Below are 24792 nucleotides of genomic sequence, written 5' to 3'. Positions count from 1 at the left end.
AGATGTCATAAATATATTTAAACTATAACCCATGGAGGCAGATAACAATCTGTCACACATGAATACTGTGTGTATCCTTCTAGTCTATAGGCAAGCTTTCTGAATCATGATTCTCACTTAGCAAAGACCACATACCCAACCTTGACATAGTATGGTAAATATTTCATATACAGAAAAAAATGTAGCTAGGGAACATGCTGTAAAAGACATAGATTTTGTATTTCAGAGACTACCTATTTTGCAGTCCAAAATCTGAATAATATAAATTTCTAATGAAAGGTTTCATTTCTATCATATCAAAAAATTATATACTTATGAGCTATGCTAAGAACTCAATATTTGTAACTCAAAGGAAAGATATTGATGTCTAATTTCCAAAACAGGAGTGAGATAGATAGATGCTCTAAATATGCACATGTATTCATATTTACTTATTTTCAGCATGAGAAAAATTTCAAGAATTTGATGATCAACACAGAAATATTTGATGGCAGGTTGAATTCCATTGTGTTAAGCCTGTCACTTCCAGCCACTTGATGAATTATGTTAATCTAAGTGTTCTGTATAATCCAGTTTATAGACAAGTTTTTTTTTTACTTATAAAGTTACTTTGTCCTATTTACTTAGGAAATTTAACTTTCTGTAAATCTTCAACTTGCAATCACTTTTTCTGTGCCATCCCTTACATTACCTTCTCAAATATGTTTATTCCATAGAGTGTCCAATGGCTGCACCTACATGTTAGGCTTCTAATTGGTATATATCACTTTATTTTGTTGCGGTCATGCTTGTGTTAATTGTGATTATTATTCTAAAGTTAATTCTCTCTATCAACAATAGAGAGGCAACAGTATGTAGTGTTGTCTTTGGAAGTAGAAGCTATAAATCCCTGCCTACATCTAAGGAGCTATGTGACTTTTCTCAAGTTGCTTTACCTCTGTGAACCCATTTTACTGAATGAGAGTAATGGGACAGAGGGAAAACCTCTTTGTTGTCTCTCTTGACTAATTCTACACCATTGAGTCTTATTTACAATACTTAGCAATATGCTTATATTTTCTATCTAATTAGAAAAATGGCAGGAGAAAGGGGAGAAATGGCAGGATAATGGAGTATATAAAAGCTCCAATGGTATAATTTCTCAGAATCAAAAAGAAAATCAAATCTCAGAGTTTGCATGTGGTCTTTCATAACTTACTGTTCTATTGTCTCCTGAAGTCTCCTTTCTTCCTTCTTTAAGAAAAATAAAAAGAAAGGAGGGAGGATGTAAGGTAGAATTGTAGCCAGAAAGTAACTCCTGTTTTGCAGAACAAGATCTCATCATATATATGTATGGGCATTTTATTGACACAGCTTCAGTTGCACTGTAGGATCAAGATGTCAGCTGTGCTTGCTGGACGAGGACAGTGAAACTGAGGATACAGGATTCTCCCATTACCAGAAAGTAGACCATTTCTACTTGGTGTGATTTTGTAGGTTATTTTTTGAGTCTGGGAGCACTAAGTTTTGTTTTTATTTAAATTGACAGCAGTCGTATTCCCAGACCCAAAAAATAACCCATCAATTCATACTAATAAAGTTTGTACTTTTTTGTAGTGGGGAAAACATGTAGTTAAAATAGTCCAGGTGATTCCACCACTGATTCCTCCCAGGAGAGTAAGCAGGTGCCCCTGATAAATTGCTGTGGGTGACATGAGTGTCTGGTCCCCATTCCCTCATGCTTTTTATAACTTGAGCAACTTGACATGCTGAGTGAACTTCAAAGGCAGTTTTGACTATACCTGAATTTTGCCTTAAGCACTCACTTCAAAATCTACTTAAGATGCGATGCCACCATATGTTGCAAAAATATAAGTTCTAAAGCAAACTAAAACCAATAAAAAGAAGACAAAATAAAAGCCAGTTCATCATAAAAGAACCTTCACACTGTTCATAAAACCTGTGCTTTAAAAGCAATAATTCAAATTATAAGGGAAACCAAAGAAACAAAACTTTTTGATTTCTTAAAATGAAACCAAGCAACATTTTCTTTCTTCAGTGGCACAATAATTTATTATTTGTGCTGTTATTATTTTGGAATGTCTTCTCTCTCTCTCTCTCCCCCCTCCCCCGATTGCTTACTATTGCTTTTCAATGGCTCACAGGTTTGAAATGATTTAATAATTTAATCCACAAAAATGTAAGTATAAGTAGCTGGTTGAGGTGAAAATGAAGATCACCTCCTAAGGAAAAATTTATACTTCTATTCCTAAAGTTAATTTTTGAAGTAAAGCCAAATGTCCTTGAATGGTATGGGGTGGAGTGGGAAGGTTCTCATTTGAAATGATTGTTAGAGGTGCATTGCCTTTTTCTCCTACATAAACTAGTCATCAGACCCAACAGAGGAACAGAGAGCACAAAGACCAAGGATTTTAGGTGTCTTGACGAGTCCTTCTATGTATCATAATTAACATCTGCACTGCTATTCTTGTCAAGAAAGGGAAACACTGAATATGTTAACACTTAGTGAAATTTTCCTCCCGATCTTACCTAATACTTCTGTTAAAATTGTATTTTACTAAAATGGAAACTCCTAATGGATCATCATTCCTAGTGAAACAGTATTTCTATTAAGTATCATTAGAAAAAATTAAAAAATATAGAGCCAGAGGGCTTTACCAGCCCATAATTTTTATAAACTATTTATACATTAAACATTAAGCAGATTTTTCATACATCTAGTTTTAGCACCTAAGCTTAGAATGAACATATGTACATATGCAAATGAAAGTAAAATGTCCATTAAATCCTAATGATCACATCATTTGAGCCTAATTTTAGAAAACTTTCTGTTATTGATTCCTAACTTGCAATATCCATATAGCACACTTACTTATCTGAAAATACAAGATCTTGAATTTATAAGGACTGCATGCATGCTGTCACCAGCAAGTATGCTGTTAAATAAACAGAGGAAATGTGTCCTGTGCCTTGTTCTCTAATGATATGAAGGAAGCAGATGGCTTGAAAAAATATGTGTCAGTACAAGGTGGTAAATCACAAACTGGGATAGATTGCCAGCTTACCTCAAATCCTGCCTGTTTTTCAGTTCCTGAAGATCACTAAATGCTGTCACTCACACTGGACTTAACTATGTCAGATTTTTGATTAATGCCTTTAAACACTTAGGCAGTGTCTATCTGTGACAAACTGAGTTGTAGCCATTTTCACAATCAATACTAATCATCCCAGTCAAAATGATTATAGATTCATTTACATCTGTGACTGAGACAACCAGAGAGAATGGAATGGGTTGGCTTCTCCCACTCACTGCTACATTATGTTAGGTACTTGCATAATTTCACCCAGGAATGTATTCTCATGGATTTTTTTTTAACCCAGCCTGCCCTTCAGGAAAATGGCAAAAGTGATATGACACCGATTTAACTTCATTCCAAATAGCAATAATAATCACACAATTGATGTTTTCCCAAATACAATATATGGACCTATGAGAAAACATGGATGATTTTAACAATTTCACTTATGATCTAGATTGGTGAAGCAATAACATCAAGAGCAGTCTATTTCTAGTCTACTGCTACTGTACATAAAGTTCAGAAGACACTGCAATATTAGGATAGTGAAGAAACAAATAACAAGAAAGAATGCATCAACTTCATAGTAATCTAGAGTACAGAAACTTTAAGCAACATAGGAAGAAACATTAAATGTTCATTTAAAATTGTGCAGACATTCAGAAAACATGTATCTTGTCAAGTGGCAATTAGAGAAAACAAGCTTTTTATTTTATATATATATATTTATTACATCAGCCTTCATTTTTGTACAATGCATTATTTTCCTGTGAAATTCCCACCACCAGTTCCCCCGTGCACCATCACCATAATCCCTTGTGCTCTTCCCACCCCTTTCCTGATCCTTCTTCCTCCTCCACCCCTATGAATGTCTCTGGCCTATGGTTAAAAAAATAATCACAATAAAGTAAAAATTAAAATCAACAGACAACCATAAACAAGCATTAAAAAATAAATGCCCTAGTTTTGCAAATACAGCATCATAGGGTAAAGAAAATGTCAGGCTTTTCTGCCCTCCCGCCATCAGGAGAGATGATGGATCCTTGCGGTCCTGAATGCATGCCTGATGGCGGGCACCTGCAATAGGGTGTGGGCATAGGTGGATGGGATTCACCTGGGCTAAGACTGGGCTTTTAAGGGCGGCATCACGGGAATGCCAGCAGAAGCCAAAAGAGAAGCCGAGAACGCCAGAGAGAGTGAAGATTTGCTGGGGGCTGGGAGTCCTGCCAGCCTCCCAGCCCCCAGCACTCCTGCCTGCCACGTACCTGCTAAATCCCAATAAAAGACCTGCAAAAAAACACTGAGGACTCTGACTCCTCCTTTACCCAGTCTGCTGGATCTCAGAAAACCTGCTCAGTGTCCATTCCTGCCGTTACAGACATGTTCATATATACAGACCGTTTTTATTAAAAATAACAGATAAATGAAAACTACTTTGCATTTCAAGTACTGGGCCTGACCATCTTAGTGATCAAAATGGCTGTTGTATAGGAAACCAATCAAACAACACACTTTCAAACAGCATTAGCTCCTACAATTGTAACAATAAACATTAACCAGTGTCAATTTATATAAATACGAAAATGATGTCAGTGTCGTGAAGGCCTTCATCCATGCTGATTCACTGAGACACCAAAAATCTGATCTTTAAAGGGAAATACACTTCACAGTCATCATTTTCAGTTTGCTTCAGTTTGCTTTCAGTTTAAAATTAACTAAAAAATCAATTCCTTATCCCTTTCAAACAAGCAGATTAAAAAAAAAAATCATTGAATCTTTATCACAAGCTGCATTGGGGAAAATCTTTGGAACGTATCCTGGTTCATGACTGGCTTTTCTTAACTTTATGTCATAGAATTTGAAGAGCAGTGTAGGGTCAGGAATGGACACAGTGCAGGTTTTCTATGATTCCCATGCAGACCGGGGTAAAGGAGGAGAGAGTCCTGGAGTCCTCAGTGGCTTTTGCAGGTTTTTTATTCAGATCTACCATGCACATGGGAGGCAGGGGTGCTGGGGGGCCGGGAAGCTGGCAGTCCTCCCAGCCCCCAGCAAATCATCACTCTATCTGGGCTCTCTGGCGTTCTCTGGGGGTCCTTCTTCTTCTCTCGGCTTCTGTTCATTCTTGGCTTCTGCTGGTGTCCCCGTGACGCCGCTCTTATAAACTCAGACTCTCGGCCCAGGTATGCCCACTTCAGGTGCCCGCCATCAGGCATGCATTCAGGACCACAGGGCTCCCGCATCTATCCTAATGGCGGGAGGGCAGAAAAACCTGATACTTTGTCCTTACCCTACAAGCAGTTTACAGAAATTGGTATATATGTGTATTATAGTTTCTTTTGGGAACCCAATTATGCATGATCACGTAGAAATGCCAGGTATCAGTTTTAAGTTCCCCATAAGGTCTGTAGCATTATCAACTGAGAACACAATACATTTTAGTAGCTGTAACAGTAATTACCAAGAGTCAATGCTTTTGAGTTAGTGAAAAATTCTCTGGAAGGAAAAGAAATTTGGTTGAGTCAGCATCGTAGCTTAAAGAGAATACTCAATCTTATGCAAATTTAAGTTATCTATTTAATCAATAACTCTATTTCATCTCTATGTCAGCTTTAATAACATGAAGTTTGGAGAACATAATTAAAACCTACAATATTAACTAAATGATACTAGCGTCAACTGAGTAACTCCAAGATAGCTAGGTTTTAGATAGATAGATGGACATTTTCTCCAAGAAAAAACTCCAACTAATTTATTAGTCATAACATGGTTATAAAATATGTTGTTTGGGAGTTGTGTTTATACCCTGTGCTGACACAAGAGCATTTGTGGGTCTTCCTGCCAGATAAAAAATACCCTTAGTGATTGATTTTGAATCACAGCCATACCAATTGTTCCTAGATGACAACTTAACTTTATAAATCTTGCCAAAGGTTCACAGATCTCAGAACCTTTGACTGTCATCTAGATTAAAAAGTAAAGGTTCACTGTGCAGTTCAGTTCTATTAAAGAGAAATGAACTGACATCCTAAGCTGTATTGATAATAATTGGCAAGAGCTGGCTGTCTTGTGATTTTATTGATGTGGTAGACTGAGGCACAGAGGCCGGCTCGAGAGCTCAAAATAGGGATCAAGTGCTTTCACCTGACTTTACAACATGACGTCAAAAGGACACAGGCGTGATTTGTAAATTAACTACTAATTCTTACTTTTAAGTGAGAATATATATGAAAATATGCTAAGTTAGACACTTATAGTGATCCATGCATACAAAGAATGTGGCGTTTGGTGAGTAAATTGTAGCATTTCAAGATTTGTTGCTAAACTATTAAAAAGACATTCTTACTAGCTCTTTTTTCATCCATTCACAAGGTTGCTCTGAATATTGTAATATTTATTCTGAGTTATTATCCTAATGGTTGGCTTACATATTACCTAGAGATAATTGCAAGTCTTGCTTCCAAACTGATTGCATATGTCTGAATTTTTTTTAATATTTATTTATTTACCCATACAAGAACTAGTGTGTAAGCCAGAAGTGCAGGGGGTAAGAGGATTCACCAGAGATAGAGTGGGAAGCAGAACAGGCAGATCTACTGAAATACACTGCTGAGGGAGCAGAGGGCAAGGCAGGAGAGGTCTGCTGCGTCATATGGGCTTCTCCCTGGCCAGCTGAGGATAGAACTCGTGCTGCAGTGGCTGGCTATATCTTGATAGTGCTGTTTAACCCCTGCACCAGCAGGAGGCCCCACATGTGTCTGGATTATTGGCAGATGATAATAAACTATTTTAAAGTTGTATTTACACTAGTTGGTCTTTTAAATGCTAGATTCCAAATGGAAGATTATTGTAAATTATTCATTGGCTTTATATCTGGTGATTTACAAAAGTTAAAATCAAAAATTTTCCCATATTTCCTCTTAATTTTTATATGACAAGTTATTTTGTCTGTTCATTCCTGATTTCCTGAATAGCATTCTTCTGAATCTTCCATATATTTTTCTAGTTTCCCAGTGTATCATTCACTTCCCCTTTTCTGGTCCCTAAAATGTGGTAATATTTTTTTTTTTACTTTTTCAGGCCTTTCCCTACCTGACCACTACTCATTAGACTCTTACCCCAGCCCACAATCCACAAAGAGTCTCTTGACCAAACTCTTTTGATTAATGCTTTTGAATGCCAATTATTTCATGCTAGGACATTGAAAGATCCCAGGCTAAGTCTGGGATACAGGATGAGGCAGACTTCCGCATTATTATTTGATGTCTCAAAGTCTCTCTGTCTCAAAATCACATTAATCTGCTATCATATCTCAAACATTCATGTCCTTAGATTGAAGCAGTTCTATATTCTTCCAAAAGATAACAATTAGCATTTTGGTCAGTTACATTGTAAGATTAGTGAGCTTATCAGAGTAGCCAACCACCAATTATGCCCAAGAAGCAGGTCATTTTAATGAGACTGATTGGAAGGTAATAAGAACATATTTAACTGCAAAGGGATGGGGGCTTTAGACAGTAAGCAAACAAGATTAGAAAAAAATTCCTCTAAAAGAAGTTATTGAGATAATCCAAAGGGGAAAAATAAGAGAAACCCTCAGAAGATAAGGTTCAATTTTGTGTGGTAAGAATTTTTCTCCTAGATATAGATTACTGATAGTCATTCTCCATTTTATTTTCTTACATTTACTAAGAAAATTTATGTTGAGGGTCATGCTAGTTTTCTTAAAGTTTTGAATATAGAAGTTTAATCTTGAGAAATTTTTGAGTATTTTTATTTATTTATTTATTATTTATACAAGCACTGGGTACAGTCAGAAGTGTGGGAGGGTGAGAGAATTCACTAGAGCCAGAGCAGGGAACAGAATAGGCAGACAGACAAAATACACTGCTGAGGGGAGCAGCGGGCGCCAGGAGAGGTCTGAGCGCCATGCGGGACCCTCGCTGGCGGCAGGGGATCCAACCAATGCTGCAGAGGCTGCGGGCAGCTTCGCAGCCCAGCGCGCAACCACTGCGCCACAAGGGAGGCCCAAATTTTTGAGTATTTTTGATTACATGCTAAAGTATGTTGATGATCAAACATTTTTATCTTGAAAAATGATGATTTTTGTCTTGAAATATAAAATCATCATGACAGCTAATGATTTTTGATGATAAAGACAGCATCATTATATCTATTGATAGTTGAGACTTATGGTCAACTATCAATAAAATAAACAGATATAATGTATTTTCTATTATCGGAGAATTATAATTAGTTATAATTCAAGCAATTATTGGCAATAGGCAGAGCAGAAGATACCTCAAGCGATCAAATTTATATAGATACTATAAAATTTCCATGTAATATTCATTATTTTAAGAGTCAAATTTATCTTTCAAAGATCTATATTAATGAAGCTATTTTCTCTGGATTTGCAAGGTGCATTCTGAGATAAATATACAGTTTAGATTGGAATGGGTAATCCTATGCCTCACCCTGTGAGGGCAAGATTTCTCTCCACAATACTCTATTATATAGGCCATTTTCAATAATGAAGTAATGACATTTTCAACTGTTGCCTTAGGAGATTATTTCAAAATGTAACATTATGCTTCCCATTTTTAGAGTAGTTTTCTTTATGTACCTCTGAGTTTAAGCAATGAATTTCACCACATATTCTATATGTAATCTAATGTGGCATATTAGTCTCTTCAAATCACCTTTTCCTCTAAAATTGGTGAAAAGTAATTTCATCCTTTGTAGTTGTAATCCAATATATTATTAGAGAGCCTAAACTACTTTTAAGTTTTCAATATATCCCCTAATTAACTTAATTTTTTCTAAATATATTCTATATTCCCATTTTCCTGAACATACCTGTACCAAAAGTCTCAACCTGCAGTTGCCTGCATCTCATTAGAGCTCTGCTTCAGAGTAATTGCTAATAATTACTTTGGTGTCTTCGGGCTTAAAAGAATTGTTTTGTTATGTATCCTGTGAATCTGAACTACTAAAGGCATCTGAAGAGCTCTGTTGGTTAAAGGAATTATGAGCTTTCTGGCATGATTAAGTAGTTGGGTGAGATATAGAAAGCAACCTAATTATGTTTGACTTTGGGGCATTCCACTTGCTTTGACTCTCAAGCAAGGTTGCACTTAAGTGCTTTTGATACAACTATTTTGCTCTTATTAATATCATTTAGGCATTCCAAATATTATCACAGTGAAATTTTATACCATGAACTCTTACCAATTTTCCTTATATACAGGTAAGATCAATATCATTATTAACTATTTTCTCAATGTAAATCACTTGTCACCTAATATTTTTACATCGTTTTATACTAGCTTACTGATATGGGGCTCAGACAAATTTATTCTTTTCTTTCAAAATCTATCTAGTAATTATCTGAATGTACCAGGCCATGGAAACAGATGTTAAGGATGTAGTTTCTAAAAGCAAATCACCTGACTTTGTGCTGCTTACATTCTAGTGTGAGCAAAACTGTTAACAAATAAATGTACTGTGACAGGTAGTAATGAGTGCTAGCAAGAAAAATACAGCTGAGTGAAGGGAGTAAATGAGTAGCTGAGAGTAAATGAGTAGGAGGATATAATTTTTCAGAAGGTGGTCGAGAAATTCCTATTGAAAAATTAAATTTAAGGAAACATCTAAAAGAAATTGAGAGTAAGGTAGTTTAAGATCAATGAGTAGGACCGTCCAGGCACAAATAATAGCAAAGGGCCTGAAACCTTATTAATCTCAGTGTATTTGAGGCACAAAAAGAAAGTCAGTGTAGCAGAGCAGAGGGAGTAATATGGCCACAGGGCAGTTGGGGAGGGGGATGTGAGGCCACAAAGCTGGGCAGGAAACAGATCAGATGAGGCTCTCTATGCCATGGAAAGAGATGATCCATTAGATGATCCATTTTCAAAACCAGCTCAGGATTCAAAACCCAAACCCTAGTAGTAAGTCCAATCTGTCCTGCACCGTATTGTGAAGGAGCTGGGCAGGAAATTTCTGCTTTATCTGAATGGCACTGGCAAGGTTCAAATCTGTCCCACGTGTCTCCAAAACTGCTGTGAGTTTTCTCTCTTTTTCCTCAAACACAACTATGGCTGTGCCGGAGTCAGCCTTCAAAGCCTGCTACCATGGCATAGTCTAGGCTGATACAGCTCGACTGAGGGCTGCTGTTACAATTCAGTCCTCAAAACATGTTGAAACAGGAGCCCAGCAGCTGCTGCTACCGTGGGAGCATGAACGGGTTTAAGGGCCAGCGGTGTGTGTGTAGTCAGCAGCCTGGATCAGGGACAAGCGTCTGACCCTGGGAGGCCCTGGCATCTCAGAGTGCACAATGAGCCTGCCCTGACCTCACTGTGCTTTGGGTCTGGATGTGCAGGTCGAGTTATCCCCTTTGATGCAGCATCAGATTGAAAATGGAACAAGCTGATTGATGCCTATTAAGCTTAATAGGCACCAATCAGACAGCTGGGACTGTAAACGGACCAATCAGGCTTGTACAAAGGAAGCTTCCTGAGTGCTAGGAATCATTCAGACCTGGGGATTAGGCTAGCCTCTGGGTGGGTGTTGCTGGCTGCCATTGTGAGTGGAAACTTAGTCTACCATGTGCTGGAGGTGCCAGCTCCAGGCTCTGCTGGAAGGAAAACACCACTTTGAACGAGTGGCCTTAATTAATGATTGGAGAATAGGACAGAAAAAAGTAGAAGATGGAAGTCCTGAATGAAAATATTATCTTAAGCTCTTAGGTTCACAAGGAAGTAGACTAAAGACCTTGCTGGCTAACTGTATAACTTGAGGAAAGGACAGACATGTACCAGTTTCTATTGCTGAAAAAACACTAACCCAGCTTAGCAGCTTACGGCCCTATTTGGCAATGCAAATAGGTTATCTTAGTCTCCATCCATTTACTAGCTCAGGAGTCCCAGTGGGTTCAACGTATTTAGGGTCTCATATGGTTGAAATAGGGTATTGGCTGGGTTGAATTCTCTGGAGGCTCAGAGGAAGAATCCACTTTCTAATTTAGGCTGTTGGCAGAATCCAGCTGCTTTTGACTGTAAGACTGAGGATTATAGGATTGACTGATTGTAGGACTGGCTGCCTATCTGAAGTTGCTCTCAGCAAACAGAGGCTGCTTTCTCAGCAAATAGAGGCTGCCCTCAGATCCTTTCTGTGTGCTTCTTACTTTCAAAGTTCTCAGTGGCACCCTGAATCTCTCACATGATTCTAATATAACTTCCCTATTCTACTAGTTAGAAAAAGCTTTCTCTCTGTTTCTAGATCATGTGATTATATGAAGCCCACTGTATTTTCTTAACTAAAAACCAACTGTGTTAGTAGATGCATAACTTTATTACATCTGTGACACCCCTTTTTGCCTTTGTCTTACTCAGTTCAGGCTGCTATAAAAATCCATTGACTAGGTGGGTTAAACTACAACTGTTTTTCAGTTCTGAAGACTGAGAGGTTCATGATTGAGGTTAGGTAAAATCAGTGTCAGGTGAAAGCTGCCTTCTTAATGTTTCTTCAGGCAGCAGGGAGAAAAAGATAGTTCTTTAGTATCTTCATTTAAGAGAATCACTCATCATAAGGACTCTACTGTTAAGACCTCATCCAACCCTAATCACCTCCCATAGGTCTTTCTTCCAAATACAATTACATCACTGGCTAGGGTTTCAACATATAAATGGGGTGGGGAGCCCACCCCGTTTCAGTCCATTGCAAGTTTCAGTCCATTGCAACCACATAATTTAATGTAACCCCTTGTCATAATTTGACATGATATATTCATGATCCAGGGATTAGATTGGGAAATATTAATGGGAGGGACATTTTAGATTTCTGCCAGTGGGTGTCAAGAATGATGCCCTTTTTTTTTCCCCCTAAATTAAGCAAGCAAGTGATCAGTGTGTAGGTTTGGGGAAGGGAAAAAATAAAGCAAGATTTATGTAATTTAGAAAATCAAAAGATGTTCACAAGTTGACAGATATAATGACATGCTCTCCAAAAGATAGATAAGGGAATGGAAGTATAAATTAGGAAATCACTAGCGTATATAAAATATGTAAATTCACATAATTTTATGAGTTCACATCAAGGTAATACACAAATGCAATACTAGGCATTCCAACATTCAGGGGACTGGAAAGGCCAGTGGTGACTTCAAAGGAAACTGTAAAGGCCGGACTGGCCAAAGTGCAGGTTTTCTGATCCCATGCAGACCGGGTAAAGGAGGAGACAGAGTCCTCAGTAGTTTTGCAGGTTTTTTATTTGGGGTTCACCAGGCATATGGCAGGCAGGGGTGCTGGCTGGGGAGCTGGGAGGCCTGCCAGCCTCCCAGCCCCCAGCAAGTCTTCACTCTATCTGGGCTCTCTAGCGTTCGTTCTGCTGCTTCTCGGCTTCTCTTTCGGCTTTGGCTTTGGCTTCTACTGCTGCTGCTGCTGGCGTCCCCGTGACGCCGCCCTTAAAAGGCACAGTCTTAGCTCAGCTGAATCCCATCTACCTATGCCCACACCCTATTCCAGGTGCCCGCCATCAGGCATGCATTCAGGACAAGGATCCATCATCTATCCTGATGGCGGGAGGGCAGAAAAACCTGACATTTTCTTTACCCTACACTAACATAGACTAGTGATGGACTAGAGAGAGCAGGAAATGCATTAAAAGTGAAAATTCTTGTGTTTCACCCCAAACTTGCAGAATCAGTTTGTGGATTAGGTTAAGCAATTTGTATGTCTAAAAGTCTCTCAGCTAACTCTAGTATATGTAAAAGTCCGAGAGCTTTAATTGTCTAGAACACCGGAAAATGACAGAATGGAGGTAGCTAGGTCTATAGCGTCCTTACATCACAAAGGAAGGTTTTTGAACACTTGCAGCAGCAGCAGCAACATCCAAAGAGATTCTTAGAAATGCGGGCTCTCAGATCTTTCCACTATCTTTTTGTGTCACCATAATGGTGCCCGTGAGTGTCCCAGCTGATGCTCTCAAGAGCATCAACAGTGATGCAAAAAGAGGCAAACACCAGGTTCTTATTAGGTCCAGCTCTAGTCACTGTCTGGTTTCTAACTGTGATGATTAATCATGGTTATACTGGTGAATTTGAAATCACTGATGATCACAGAGCTGGGAAAAGTTTTATGAACTTCATGGGCAAGTGTGGATTAGCCCCAGAGTTGATGTACCACTCAAAATTCTAGGAAAAATGGTAGAATAAGGTACTCCCGTCCTGTTAGTTTGGTTTCTCTCTATTGACAACCTCAGCCAGCCTCATGAGCCATGAAGAAACAAGAGAGATCACAAAGAAGGGAAAATCCTGAGATTCTTTTTCCAGGGCTGTAATATGTATCTGAAAATAAAATGCCTCAATGAACTCAAGTGCTTCAAAAAGGTAATAAGAAAGGAAGACTCGGGCCTCCCTGGTGGTGCAAGGGTTTAATCACCACACTATGAAGCAATCCACAGACTCTGCAGCATGAGTTCAATCCCCGGCAGGCCAGGGAGCAACCCACGTGACTCAGCAGACCTCTCCTGACTTGCCCTCTGCTCCCCTCATCAATGTACTTCGGTCAGTCTGCCTGTTCTGTTCCCTACTCTGTCTCTGGTGAATCCTCTCACTCCTGCATCTCTGGCCTGTACCCCAGCTCTTGTATGCATAAATAAATAAATATTTAAAAAAAAAGAAAGGAAGACTCTTAGAGCTAGCCCAGATTGCTGAATCAGAATCTGCATTTAAATGATTTCACCTATTTCCCCAGGTGGATCATTTGCACATTAACATTTAAGTATTGGTCTATGCAGTAGCAATTCAAAGTGATGATAAAACAATGTAGGTGAAAACATACACACATGCCTCCTACAGATCATGTGCATCATAATTGATGTTTTTATTCTGTTAAAAAATAATCCTTTAGGGGCCTCCCCAGTGGTGCAGCGATTGAGCGCTGGGTTGCGAAGTTGCCCACAGCCTCTGCAACGCGGTTTGATCCCCGCCACCGGGCGAGGGTCCCACATGGTGCTCAGACCTCTCCTGCCGCGCCCTCTGCTCCCCTCAGCAGTGTACTTCGTCAGTCTGCCTGCTCTGCTCTCCGCTCTGACTCTGGTGAATTCTCTCGCCCTCCAGCGCTTCTGACTGTACCCAGTGCTTGTATAAATAAATAAATAAATCTTAAAAAAAAAGACAGATAAATAAATTTTATCTTTAAAAAAAAATCCTTTAGGCAGTTTTAAAAATAAATTAATTACTATGTCTTTACATACTTAATAATGTAGCAAAGTATTTACCTCGAATTTCCAAATGCTTAAAATCACCTGGGAGAAGCCTTGATACTCTCTGAAAACTGTGACAAGTGGAATATATAGTCCAGAAGCTAGGAGAACACTAAGGCTACAGATGTAAGTGTGCCAGGCCACAATTGACAGAGAGCACCGGGCAAATGAAAATAGTTTTTTTCCCTTGTTCCAAGTAAATATTCCTGAAATATGGGGAAGAGTGAACAGTGTGTAAAGGCAAATTCCTTCACCAATTTGTGTACTACTTGCCAGGTTTCAGAGAAGCAATTGAGAGTTTTTAAGGGGACAAAAGATAGTTTAAGTCACTTTTTATTTTTAACTTGGATCTCCGTCTGAAATTAATCTGTAAATAATTCATTTCTTGAAGTCTTTGATTGGTTCTTTAAACTTTGTTGTACATGAAATAGGATTTACCACATTTTGTGTTTTTGTGGTTTTTTTTTTTTTTTTTTTTTTTTTTTTTGGTGGGACTCTTGCCGGTGGCTGGGGAATGAACTGGTGCTGCAGAAGCTGCGGGCAGCCTCGTAGCCTAGTGCTCAACCGCTGTGCCACCAGGGGAGGGCCTACCACATTTTGTGAAAAACAATGCAAACTGCAAGAAATGGAAACTAATTTAGGAAATAGCAGTATACAAATGAGTTTTTAAAATGAAAGTCATAAAATATGATTAAAAGAAATGGCAACCTATAGAAGAAAGTAAATGTGATCTACAATAATATATTTTGCAACAAGTAATTTGGTCAAAATCTGCAGGTTAATTTAATAATCAATGAAAGTCTATTTCATTCCACTATTGTCATTAAAATTGCAATGTAAACCATTAATGGTTTTTAAATAAATTATCAAAATTTTATTGTCATCAATTAGCTTTAGCAGATGAGGAAAAGGCAGCTGATATTCATGACATGCAGAAGAAAGCTAAGATTTATAAGGAAGTGCTCTTCATTTTCTGTGAGCTATAAAGTCTGTCCAAATAGCAATATCCTCCCCGGCAAAGAATCTGCTGCTTGGGCTGGCCATGTGTTATTGTATTTGGACTGTCTCCATCTGCAAATGTTGACTTTTCATCTGTGACCAAGGGAAAAAAATCTGTATGAGGAACATGTAAAACATTTAATCCTTGTTTACTTGTTAACCAAAGGTTTTGTCAAAACCTGCTGGGTGAGTGTGTGTGTATGTGTGTGTGTGTGTACATGCACGTGTGCACACGCTTCTTTCTCAAGGTGATTATAGACAAATTGATAATGGTGTATTTAAATTTGAGCTATAAGCTAAAACTCTGCTTAAAGCATTAGGTATTTAAGATTTAGAAATATAAATATTTGGCCCAAATAAAGGCTCACATTCCAAAATCTAAATGTGACCTAAGTAACAGTAATCTACAGGCACAATTCATCTATAATTTCTTTACCTTGTCTTGGGCTTCATGTTAGTAAAAATAAAAATAACATGAGGAGTATGATTATCCATGAAAAAACACTAAAGAAAAGAATAATAAAGGTCATGTATCAAAATCTACATTTACTCTCAATTTATGGATGAGCAAGGAGTTAGAGGATCTCAGATTACTTTCACAAAGTCCATCCTAATTCATTATTTTACTGGAACTTAAATGCATGTATTTATTTTTTAAAGATTTATTTATTTATGCATAGAAGAACTGGGGTGTAGGCCAGAGTTGTGGGTGCAGGGGGTGAGAGGATTCACCAGAGACAGTGGGGAGCAGAGCAGGTGGATCTAATGAAATACACTGCTGAGGGGAGCAGCAGCAAGACAGGAGAGGTCTGCTGTGCCATGTGGGTCAGCTCCCTGATCAGGGATAGAACTGGGGGCACAGCTGTGATAGAGCTGAGATTTAACCCCTGCACCACCAAGCAGGCCCTCAAATGTATTTATCTACCCTAGTTAATGATGATCATGTGAATGGAGATTTCTGGATTACAACTCTCTGAACCTAACATGAAATCAAATAAAGTAATTAAATGAATGAATAAATCAATGACAAAATATTTTCCCATATGCATAGCATATGAGAATATTATATATGCTATTATACATTATATTCAAATCTGCCAAATTGATTTTTTGGCTTTAGACTGTCTATATAACTATGCTAGTATCCCATTTCATACAAAAATCTGAGTTATAATGGCAGCAAGATTTAACACTCTTTGATTGTTTTTCAATATGTTAAGAGCAGAGTGATACCTAATATTTATTACTATGTGGCATTGATTTTAAACTATTGATTAGACACAATATAATGTGAGCCCAAATAGAAATGAAGTATCAAAAGATAATGTGGGCAATGTTGAATAATTTCCTCTGTCTGTTCTACCAACTCTTTGAAAATAATTATTATCATATTTAGGTTGGAAGCAAAATAATCTATTTGTAAACAACAACTGTTTCAATAAATATAGAAAATGATGACAGAACCATGGCTTTATTAAGTCTGTTTATGAAGTGAGCTTGCCTTTTTTTTCCATGCCCCTCCAGATAACATAAACATTTAGCTTTAGCTTTCCATTCAAGGCAATCCACAAAAATGATAAGAAATTGTTATGCTGAGCCACCTTATCTCAGAAAATAAAAGAATAGAAATAAACAGAGGATGAAAATGAGCTAGTCGGGATACTAATTTATTTTTGTATTGGTCTCCTAGACATGCTAAAATTAACTTAAAATGTAGTGGGTGAGAATATTTGTTTCCTGGAAATATTAATATTGAAAGATTGATTGGAGCAAGGAGCAAATATAAAAATTAAAATTTTTCTTGGTTCATTTATAGCAGCAATTGCAAAGCAAAATCACAGGATAAAGGCTTATGTAAGAGTAAAGACTTTATAAGTACATCATATATCAAAGGAACTGCTTCAGCAAATCCAAATTGGTGGATGCATCTATCACTTTAAGGTATTTAGTGGTGCACAACTTTTTGCACTCTTGCTAATGTGAAATCTTGGGGAAATACAGCAAAATTGGAACTTTAGAATAAATGTTTGCATAAAAATTGTGATAAATCTTCGTATCACAAAAAGAACATTATAAATGACAATCAGACTTGTTTTTCAGACAAGTAATATTTTCCTATAATAAAAATGAACAAAATGAAAAATGGAGATGTGATGAGTTTGATTTAAAAAATAAAAACAACTTATCTATTTTATGACTCAATCTTGGCAGTCTGTTTAGTCTTATTTTTCCCAACAGTAAAAATTCTAAGGAAAATCCATTCTCATCAAAGGCTAAATTTCATACAGTATGTAACTTACCAAGGAATAGAAGAGGTCCTGGGACATTTTTCTCTTTTCTTAATATCAGTTTTTAGTTTTGGAATTAGAGTTGCAAGTGATCAGGTTGAAAAGCAGGTGGTCAAAGGCCAGAGCCACTTGTTAATAACAGCAGTGAGTGTATCAATGAAGTTAACACTTCTGTTTCTGGAGCTAATAAAATGAGATCAAGGCTCACACAAGTACCCTACCTGTTCAGTACAGCTGGAGATCCATTAACTTGGATTGTTTCACATATTAAACCTGCATTTTTAAAAGTCAGCAATTCAAGCAGCTCTCTGACAGCTGTTGATGCTTAAGCCATAGGAAAAGTATTTTGTTTGGTTCTGAGTGATAAGATGAGTTGTGCAAAGATGGAGAGGCAAATATATCGACACCTGATATAAATATTAACGAAGACAACTTTCAAGAAGCTTTCTGTTTGTGCTTTCAACATTTGAATGCAAAGACAGATGGCTTTTATAGTTTTATCGGTACTTATGTCTTCACACAAAACAAAACCCAGGAGCAATAACCAAACTCAGCTTGTGAAAGGAAACAAATATTTTTTTGTTTTTAAGAAAATCAATAAATATTTTAGTGTGCAAAAAATCATGGTAGGAGATTTTGATTATTATTTTTAAAAGAATTTAAATATATTGTGATGATTATGAAATTATAGTATTAATAAACAGTTTAGAATCCTGATCTGAATTCTAAACAGGTATTATGGGACAGAGGAAAGACAAGCACACATTCACATACATGTAAAATCTCAAGACATTAAAAATCCAGCACCGTATCTGATACATGTATCAGAATGTTAGATATTCAAAAAAATCTTCTAAAGGGAATTTATGTACGGTAAATAGTATAACTATTCACCAAGTAAGATAATTATTGATAGTAGTAGCATTAAAAATGATTACATGTCAAAGATAAAAAAATACTGTGTGCATCTATGTAGGATAAGGTAAAAAGTATCAGGCTTTTCTGCCCTCCCGCCATTAGGATAGATGACAGAACCCTGCAGTCCTGAATGCATGCCTGATGGCAGGCACCTGGAGTAGGGTGTGGGCATATGTAGATGGGATTCACCTGGACTAAGACAGGGCTTATAAGGGCGGTGTCACGGGGACACCCGCAGAAGCTAAGAGAAGCAGAGAAGCAGGAGGAGAACCACGAGGAGTGGAGAACAAGGCACCAGAGAGCCCAGAGCGAAGACTGGCTGGGGGCCAGGAGTCCCCCCAGCACCCCTACCTGTCATGTACCTGGCAAATCCCAATAAAAGCCTGAAAAGCCACTGAGGGCTCCAGGACTCTCTCCTCCTTTGCCCGGTCTGCTCAGGTCATAGAAAACCTTCATTGTGCCCATTCCTGCCCCTTACAATCTACTTTTTACAGTGTTAACAAAATTTTCCCAAAGTTTTAAATGCTATATATTTTATAGAAAAGGAGAGGGATTATCTTAGGAAACCAGTGAAATGACTATTTTCATTTTAATAGCTCTCATCAAATTAATTTTTCTTTTTCTTAACAAACATGACACATTGTATCAACAAGATCTTGAAAGCATTGTTTTTCCCCCAAATAAAATGTGTGTGTGTGTGTGTGTATGTGTGTTTCCTTCTACTATCAGGACAACTACTGGGAATTACATATATAGGCCCACATAAAAGTACATTTTTAATTTAATGTCACATTCCCAAATAAAAATTTGTATAGTATGTTTTCCAACAACACAGCACACATTGTCAGTCTATAAGCAAATTGGTATAAAGTAGCTTTTTGATTTGTTTGTTATTGAAGTAACATTGCATTATAACATCATACAAGTTTCAGGTGTGCATAATAGAGAATCAACATGTGAATATACTGTCTTTAAGGCTTTGGATAGTGGCTGGTCAGTTTCCCTTGTCAAACAGCACACTCTACCACTTCTTGGGGTTCTTACATTACTGGGTCATTATACAGATGACCTCATTGTCCAAAGACTTGGCTACCACATAATTTGGGACAAACCCCATGCCCTGAAGCCTGAGAGATTATTCCAATGAGTCAATTAGACTAGAGTCCTGGAAATTTACCTAAATCATAACCACTCACCAAACATGAACTGCACCCTATAATTTCCATCTTGCTGTTACCCTGTTCAGTCCTCTGTGTGCCTTACCTAATGGCCATTTCTGCTTTGGAGTTGTAAGCAAGAAAAACATCTGGTGCCATTGTGTTCCATATTTAAATCTTATACAATACCTAAAAAAATAACTCATCTAGAAACTACACAACTTATATAAATGTATTTTCAAACTTTATCAACACTTTGAAATTTATTTGAAGAAATTAATTATAGGAACCACAATTCTCAAAAAGAAATTAGTATTATTTAGTGGCAAGAAACTCATTAGCATTATTTAGTGGCAAGTTAAAGATTTTGTATAAAATTACAAATTTTAACTATAAATGTTTAAAATTGTCAATAATGTGTAAGAACTTAAACCTCCTTCTCTTTGCCAATAATACCTCCTCCTTTTTCTGTCCTCTGGGTTCACTGTTTTTAAGGCAATTATTTGTTTCTCAGGATAGACTGAAAGTTCCATGTGAATAGAGTTGACAACTACTTGGTTCATTGCTGTGTTCCTGGTGCCTGTCACAGTGTCGGCATATAGTACAGGTCCAGTAAATATTTATGGAATAAATAAGTGTGATCAGTTCTTTAAAAAAATGTATCATTCAATGTTGAAGACTTGAGGACCACATATATTTCATATACACAAAAACACATTGTTCTCAATATTTAGGTTATATTTCTTATTATAAAAGGGTGGCAATGTATGTTGGATAAAGAAGGCTATTTAAAAAATAATCTTGTATATTTTCCCTTTTATGATATATTCAGTCAATATCTAATTTTTTTTTTTAAAGATTTATTTATTTATTTATACAAGCACTGGGTACAGTCAGAAGCGCGGGAGGGTGAGAGAATTCACCAGAGCCAGAGCAGGGAACGGAACAGGCAGACTGAGAAATACACTGCTGAGGGGAGCAGTGGGTGAGACAGGAGAGGTCTGCCCGCCATGTGGGACCTTCGCCAGCTGCTGGGGATCGAACTGGCGCTGCAGAGGCTGCGGGCAGCTTCGCAGCCCAGCGCTCAACCGCTGCGCCACCAGGGGAGGCCCAATATCTAATTCTATTGATATTTCTGAAGTAGCTGATATTTTTTCCCCTTTGGAGAAGTTAACAATGAAAGTAAAACTTCTTGGGCCTCCTTTGGCCTAGCAGTTAAGTCTCAGTGCATTCACCTTGACAGCATGAGTTTGATCCCCAGCCAGGTAGCTAACCCACATATGGTGCAGCAGACCCCTCCTGAGGTGCTCACTGCTCCCCTCAGATATGTATTTCAGTAGATCTGCCTGTTCTGCTCCCCACTCTGTCTCTGGTGAATCCTCTCACCACCTGCACCTCTGGCCTACACCCATTTCTTCTATGCATAAATAAGTAAAATAAAATCTTTAAAAACAAAAAATAACTTCTTAATGGTTCTGGAAAAGTAAAGGTTAAGGCTTGGTTTATAGACCTCTTGTAATTAACTACTTTATCTCCATTGATATTTAGAAAGGATTAAATATATTTAACAGAGAGGTTCATTCATTTATTAACTGACATGTACTGCTTGTTTAAGAGATTTATTCTTGAGGAAGATTTTGGTCTGATGTGTCTGAAATCAGCATATAATCTTCTATTATATTACTTAAGGTCTGTCTTTAGGCAGAGGATATCTTTAAAAATTTACCAAAACATTTTCAACCTCATAAAATTTTAATTGACAATTAAATTGTCAATTAACATTGTTCCTAGATCATCGCTATTCGTGAGCTGAGGAGTCACAAACTGAACCCATCTTTTTTTCATCAATAGATTTTCAGCCCAGGTGGGAAGAAATAGAAGTAAAAATCTTAGACTCCTGAAGGTATAGAACTTCCCCCAATACCCAAAAGGTAAAAGTGGTATTAAAACAAGAGATGAGGGACCTCAATTAGTAAATTGGTTATTCATCAATAAAGAAAGATTTATTTATGAAAATCTTCAAACTGCACAAGACAAGATTTTGTGTAGTTTTGGAAGCCTGCTGTGCTATGTGGGACACACACTGACAATTCAGTGTCAGCAATTAGATGACAACAAGTCAGGCAAAAAGTGTCTGCTAAGCCTGTGATCATGCATTTGTTTCAGTAAAATGTATTAGCTCTGGGGACACAAGCACACCAGTGAGAATCTAAAAAGGAGAAATTTGTTTGAACTTTTAAAATATGGGCAGAACATGAAGGACCAAGAAAGGCTCATAGAGAACTTTAAATAACCTAGGAAGTAAGCAATCGTTGGAAGTTTGTGAGAGAAGTAATTTTATTTTTTTAAAGATTTATTTATTTATTCATATAAGAGCTGGGGTACAGGCCAGAGATGGGGGGTGCATGACAGGATTCACCAGAGACAGAGTGGGGCACAGAACAGGCAGACTGACTGGAGTACACTGCTGAGGGGAGCAGCAGGTCAGCCAGGAGGGGTCTGTTGTGCTATATGGGTTGCTCTCTGGCAGGGTGGGGATCGAACTCTTGCTGCAGAGGCTATGGCTTGCTTCATAGTGTTATGCTTAACCCCTTGCACCACCAGGGAGGTCCAAGAGAAGTAATTTTAATTAATGAAAGTGTATTTAAACAAAATGAAACTATTTTTGAGGTGATTAGATAGGAAGGAATTTTGAGGTTATTTTAGATTTTGAAAATAACTAAAATTTTAAGTTTGTATGAAGTAATACATTTTAGCCACATTTTTATCACATCAACAGTGTCCATTATAATTTTTATGTTTTGTTGTATCAGCTATTTGCCAACAACTGTTGCCTATTTAAGCAGGCATTTTTCCCAAGCAAGAAATTAAGTAGAATATTATTAAAATAAATAATATAACTCCCTAACAAAACTGGATTCTTAAAAAGGTCATCAGTGCTAACTTGGGTTTTAGTGAAGACCTGCATTCGAGTTTTTAATTATTTTAATTGTTGACTTAGCATACTTTCAGGTGTGTTTTCTTCATTTTCTTGTACATTTTTATTCTGATGACTCTGCTTTTGAAAACGCTTTATACCTCAGGCAGTCTTGCCTATCCACTTAACCTCCTTCGTAAAATCAATTCCTAATTTCCAAGCTATCACTTATCACTTGACTGTTTAATCAAGGGGGGAGGGGAAGCAACAGAAAAACAAGTTTTTCCTTAACCATTTGACTATTGTTGTTTTCAGTAAAGGACTGACTTACTCTTTACACTAACAGAAAAGAGTCTACTTTTGAAGTTTTGGTTAAGGTTTATGTTTTCAATTCACTGCCAGTAAGGGGAGTTGGGAGGGAGATCTGTCTGTGGTGACTCCCCACCCTTAAGACCCCATGCCATCCAATTTGCAACTTTGCTTTGACTTTATGTACTTAGATATTAGGAAAATAAGTTGAGCTCGGTTGGAATCCAATTCTGTCATTAAATGTAAATGGCTCCCTTATTCATTGAGTTTTCAAGGTGCTTAAAGAACAAGAATGCCTTTACTAACCTGCTAAATATTCTTTAAAATTATTAATTTTTAAATGTTGCAAAATTATTTCCATGTGATTTTGTTTATACAAATAAAGTATTTTATGGAAAACTAATGTTTTATTTAACCATTTAGAGTATTTTAATGGTATTTTAAAATAGCACTTTCCTATTTTATTTTCATGGTGTTTACATATTCTTCAGCATTGCACGTACATGTTTTATATTATAATCTCCCATAAATATGAAATTTTAAATGGTAAATTAAAACAAATATTAAAAATAATACACAGGAGGGCCTCCCCGGTGGCGCAGCGGTTGAGCGCTGGGTTGCGAAGCTACCTGCGGCCTCTGCGGCGCCGGTTCGATCCCCGGCTGCTCCCCGGCCACCGGAGGAGGGTCCCACATGGTGTGCAGACCTCTCCTGCCGCCCGCTGCTCCCCTCAGCAGTGTACTTCGGTCCTTCTGCCTGCTCTGCTCCCTGCTCTGGCTCTGGTGAATTCTCTCACCCTCCCGCGCTTCTGACTGTACCCAGTGCATGTATAAACCAAACAAACAAACAAATAATAAATAAATAAATAAATAAATAAATAAATAAATAAGACATGCCTCTAGAAAAAAAATAATAATACACAGGAAGGGTTGATCAAAAATGATAAATTATGGTACACCTATTGACCCATAAATGCCTTTCTATGTATGTATCTGATTATCTATTTACCTATTTTTCTGGAGGAATGAAGGTTTATGGAAGAAAATAGATAACCCTTACCTCTGCAACAAGTACTGTAATTCGTCTGTGTCACTCTGAAAAAGAACAGAAAGAATATCTTTGAGTTACTTAACATGCTTTTAATGAGAAAATGAGATCACTAATGCACTTTTCTCTAGGAGATAATTTTAAATGACAATTCTAACCACTTTCTTTTCTTATTTTCTCTGTCTCTTGTTATCTGTAGATGGGCCTCTGGGCCCCCGAGGATTAGCTGAAGCTACAGAGATGTGTACCCAAGAGTGCTTAGTTTTGGGTCATTCTGATAATTGCTGGATGCCTCCTGGTTTGGGTCCATATCAACACCCTAAATCTCCTCTCTCGACCTTTGCACCCCAGAAAGAATGGGTCAAGAAGGACAAGCTTGTGAATGGGCACACCCTGACCAGAGCGTGGAAAGAAGACAGCAACAGGAACCAGTTCAATGACCGTAAGCAGTATGGCTCCAGTGAAGGCCATTTCAACAATGGCAGCCACATGACAGACATCCCTCTGGCAAATCTGAAGTCTTATAAGCAAGCAGGAGGTGCTATTGAGAGTCCAAAGGAGCACCAACTCTAAAAGGCTATATGGGACCTAATAACTTTAATCTAAATAGACATGCTAATACTGTGTGTGTCAGAGCTTTATGTATTCAATAGATCTCTACAACTATGCCCTTTATAGCAGGGATATCCATAACTTTCTGTTAGCACCATGGAGGATATAATATTTTACAACATAAGAGAGAAGATAGTTCTACTAGCCATGTGATCTTGTTTACTAGAATTGATTAAACTCTTTAGAGATCTCTCCATTGTGCAAAT

The 24792-nt window shown here is 37.6% G+C and overlaps 1 protein-coding gene across 4 annotated transcripts in view; it reads left to right on the top strand.

Moving 5' to 3' along the window:
* PCDH9 (protocadherin 9) overlaps positions 1–24547 on the top strand; it is a gene marked incomplete at both ends in the record, with an annotated part of 868640 nt that extends 844093 nt beyond the window's left edge. For all 4 annotated transcript variants that reach the window (XM_084235629.1, XM_084235627.1, XM_084235628.1 and 1 more), the window contains one exon: positions 24174–24547. In XM_084235629.1, the coding sequence (XP_084091755.1) occupies positions 24174–24547 (374 nt within the window). The remainder of the gene's footprint in view (positions 1–24173) is intronic.
* Between the last annotated feature and the right edge of the window lie 245 nt (positions 24548–24792).

Source organism: Talpa europaea, assembly GCF_964194135.1.
Source record: "Talpa europaea genome assembly, chromosome: 6".
Lineage (NCBI taxonomy): Eukaryota > Metazoa > Chordata > Mammalia > Eulipotyphla > Talpidae > Talpa > Talpa europaea.
The sequence above is the reverse complement of the archived record's forward strand: the minus strand, read 5'-3'. Positions and strand labels throughout refer to the sequence as shown.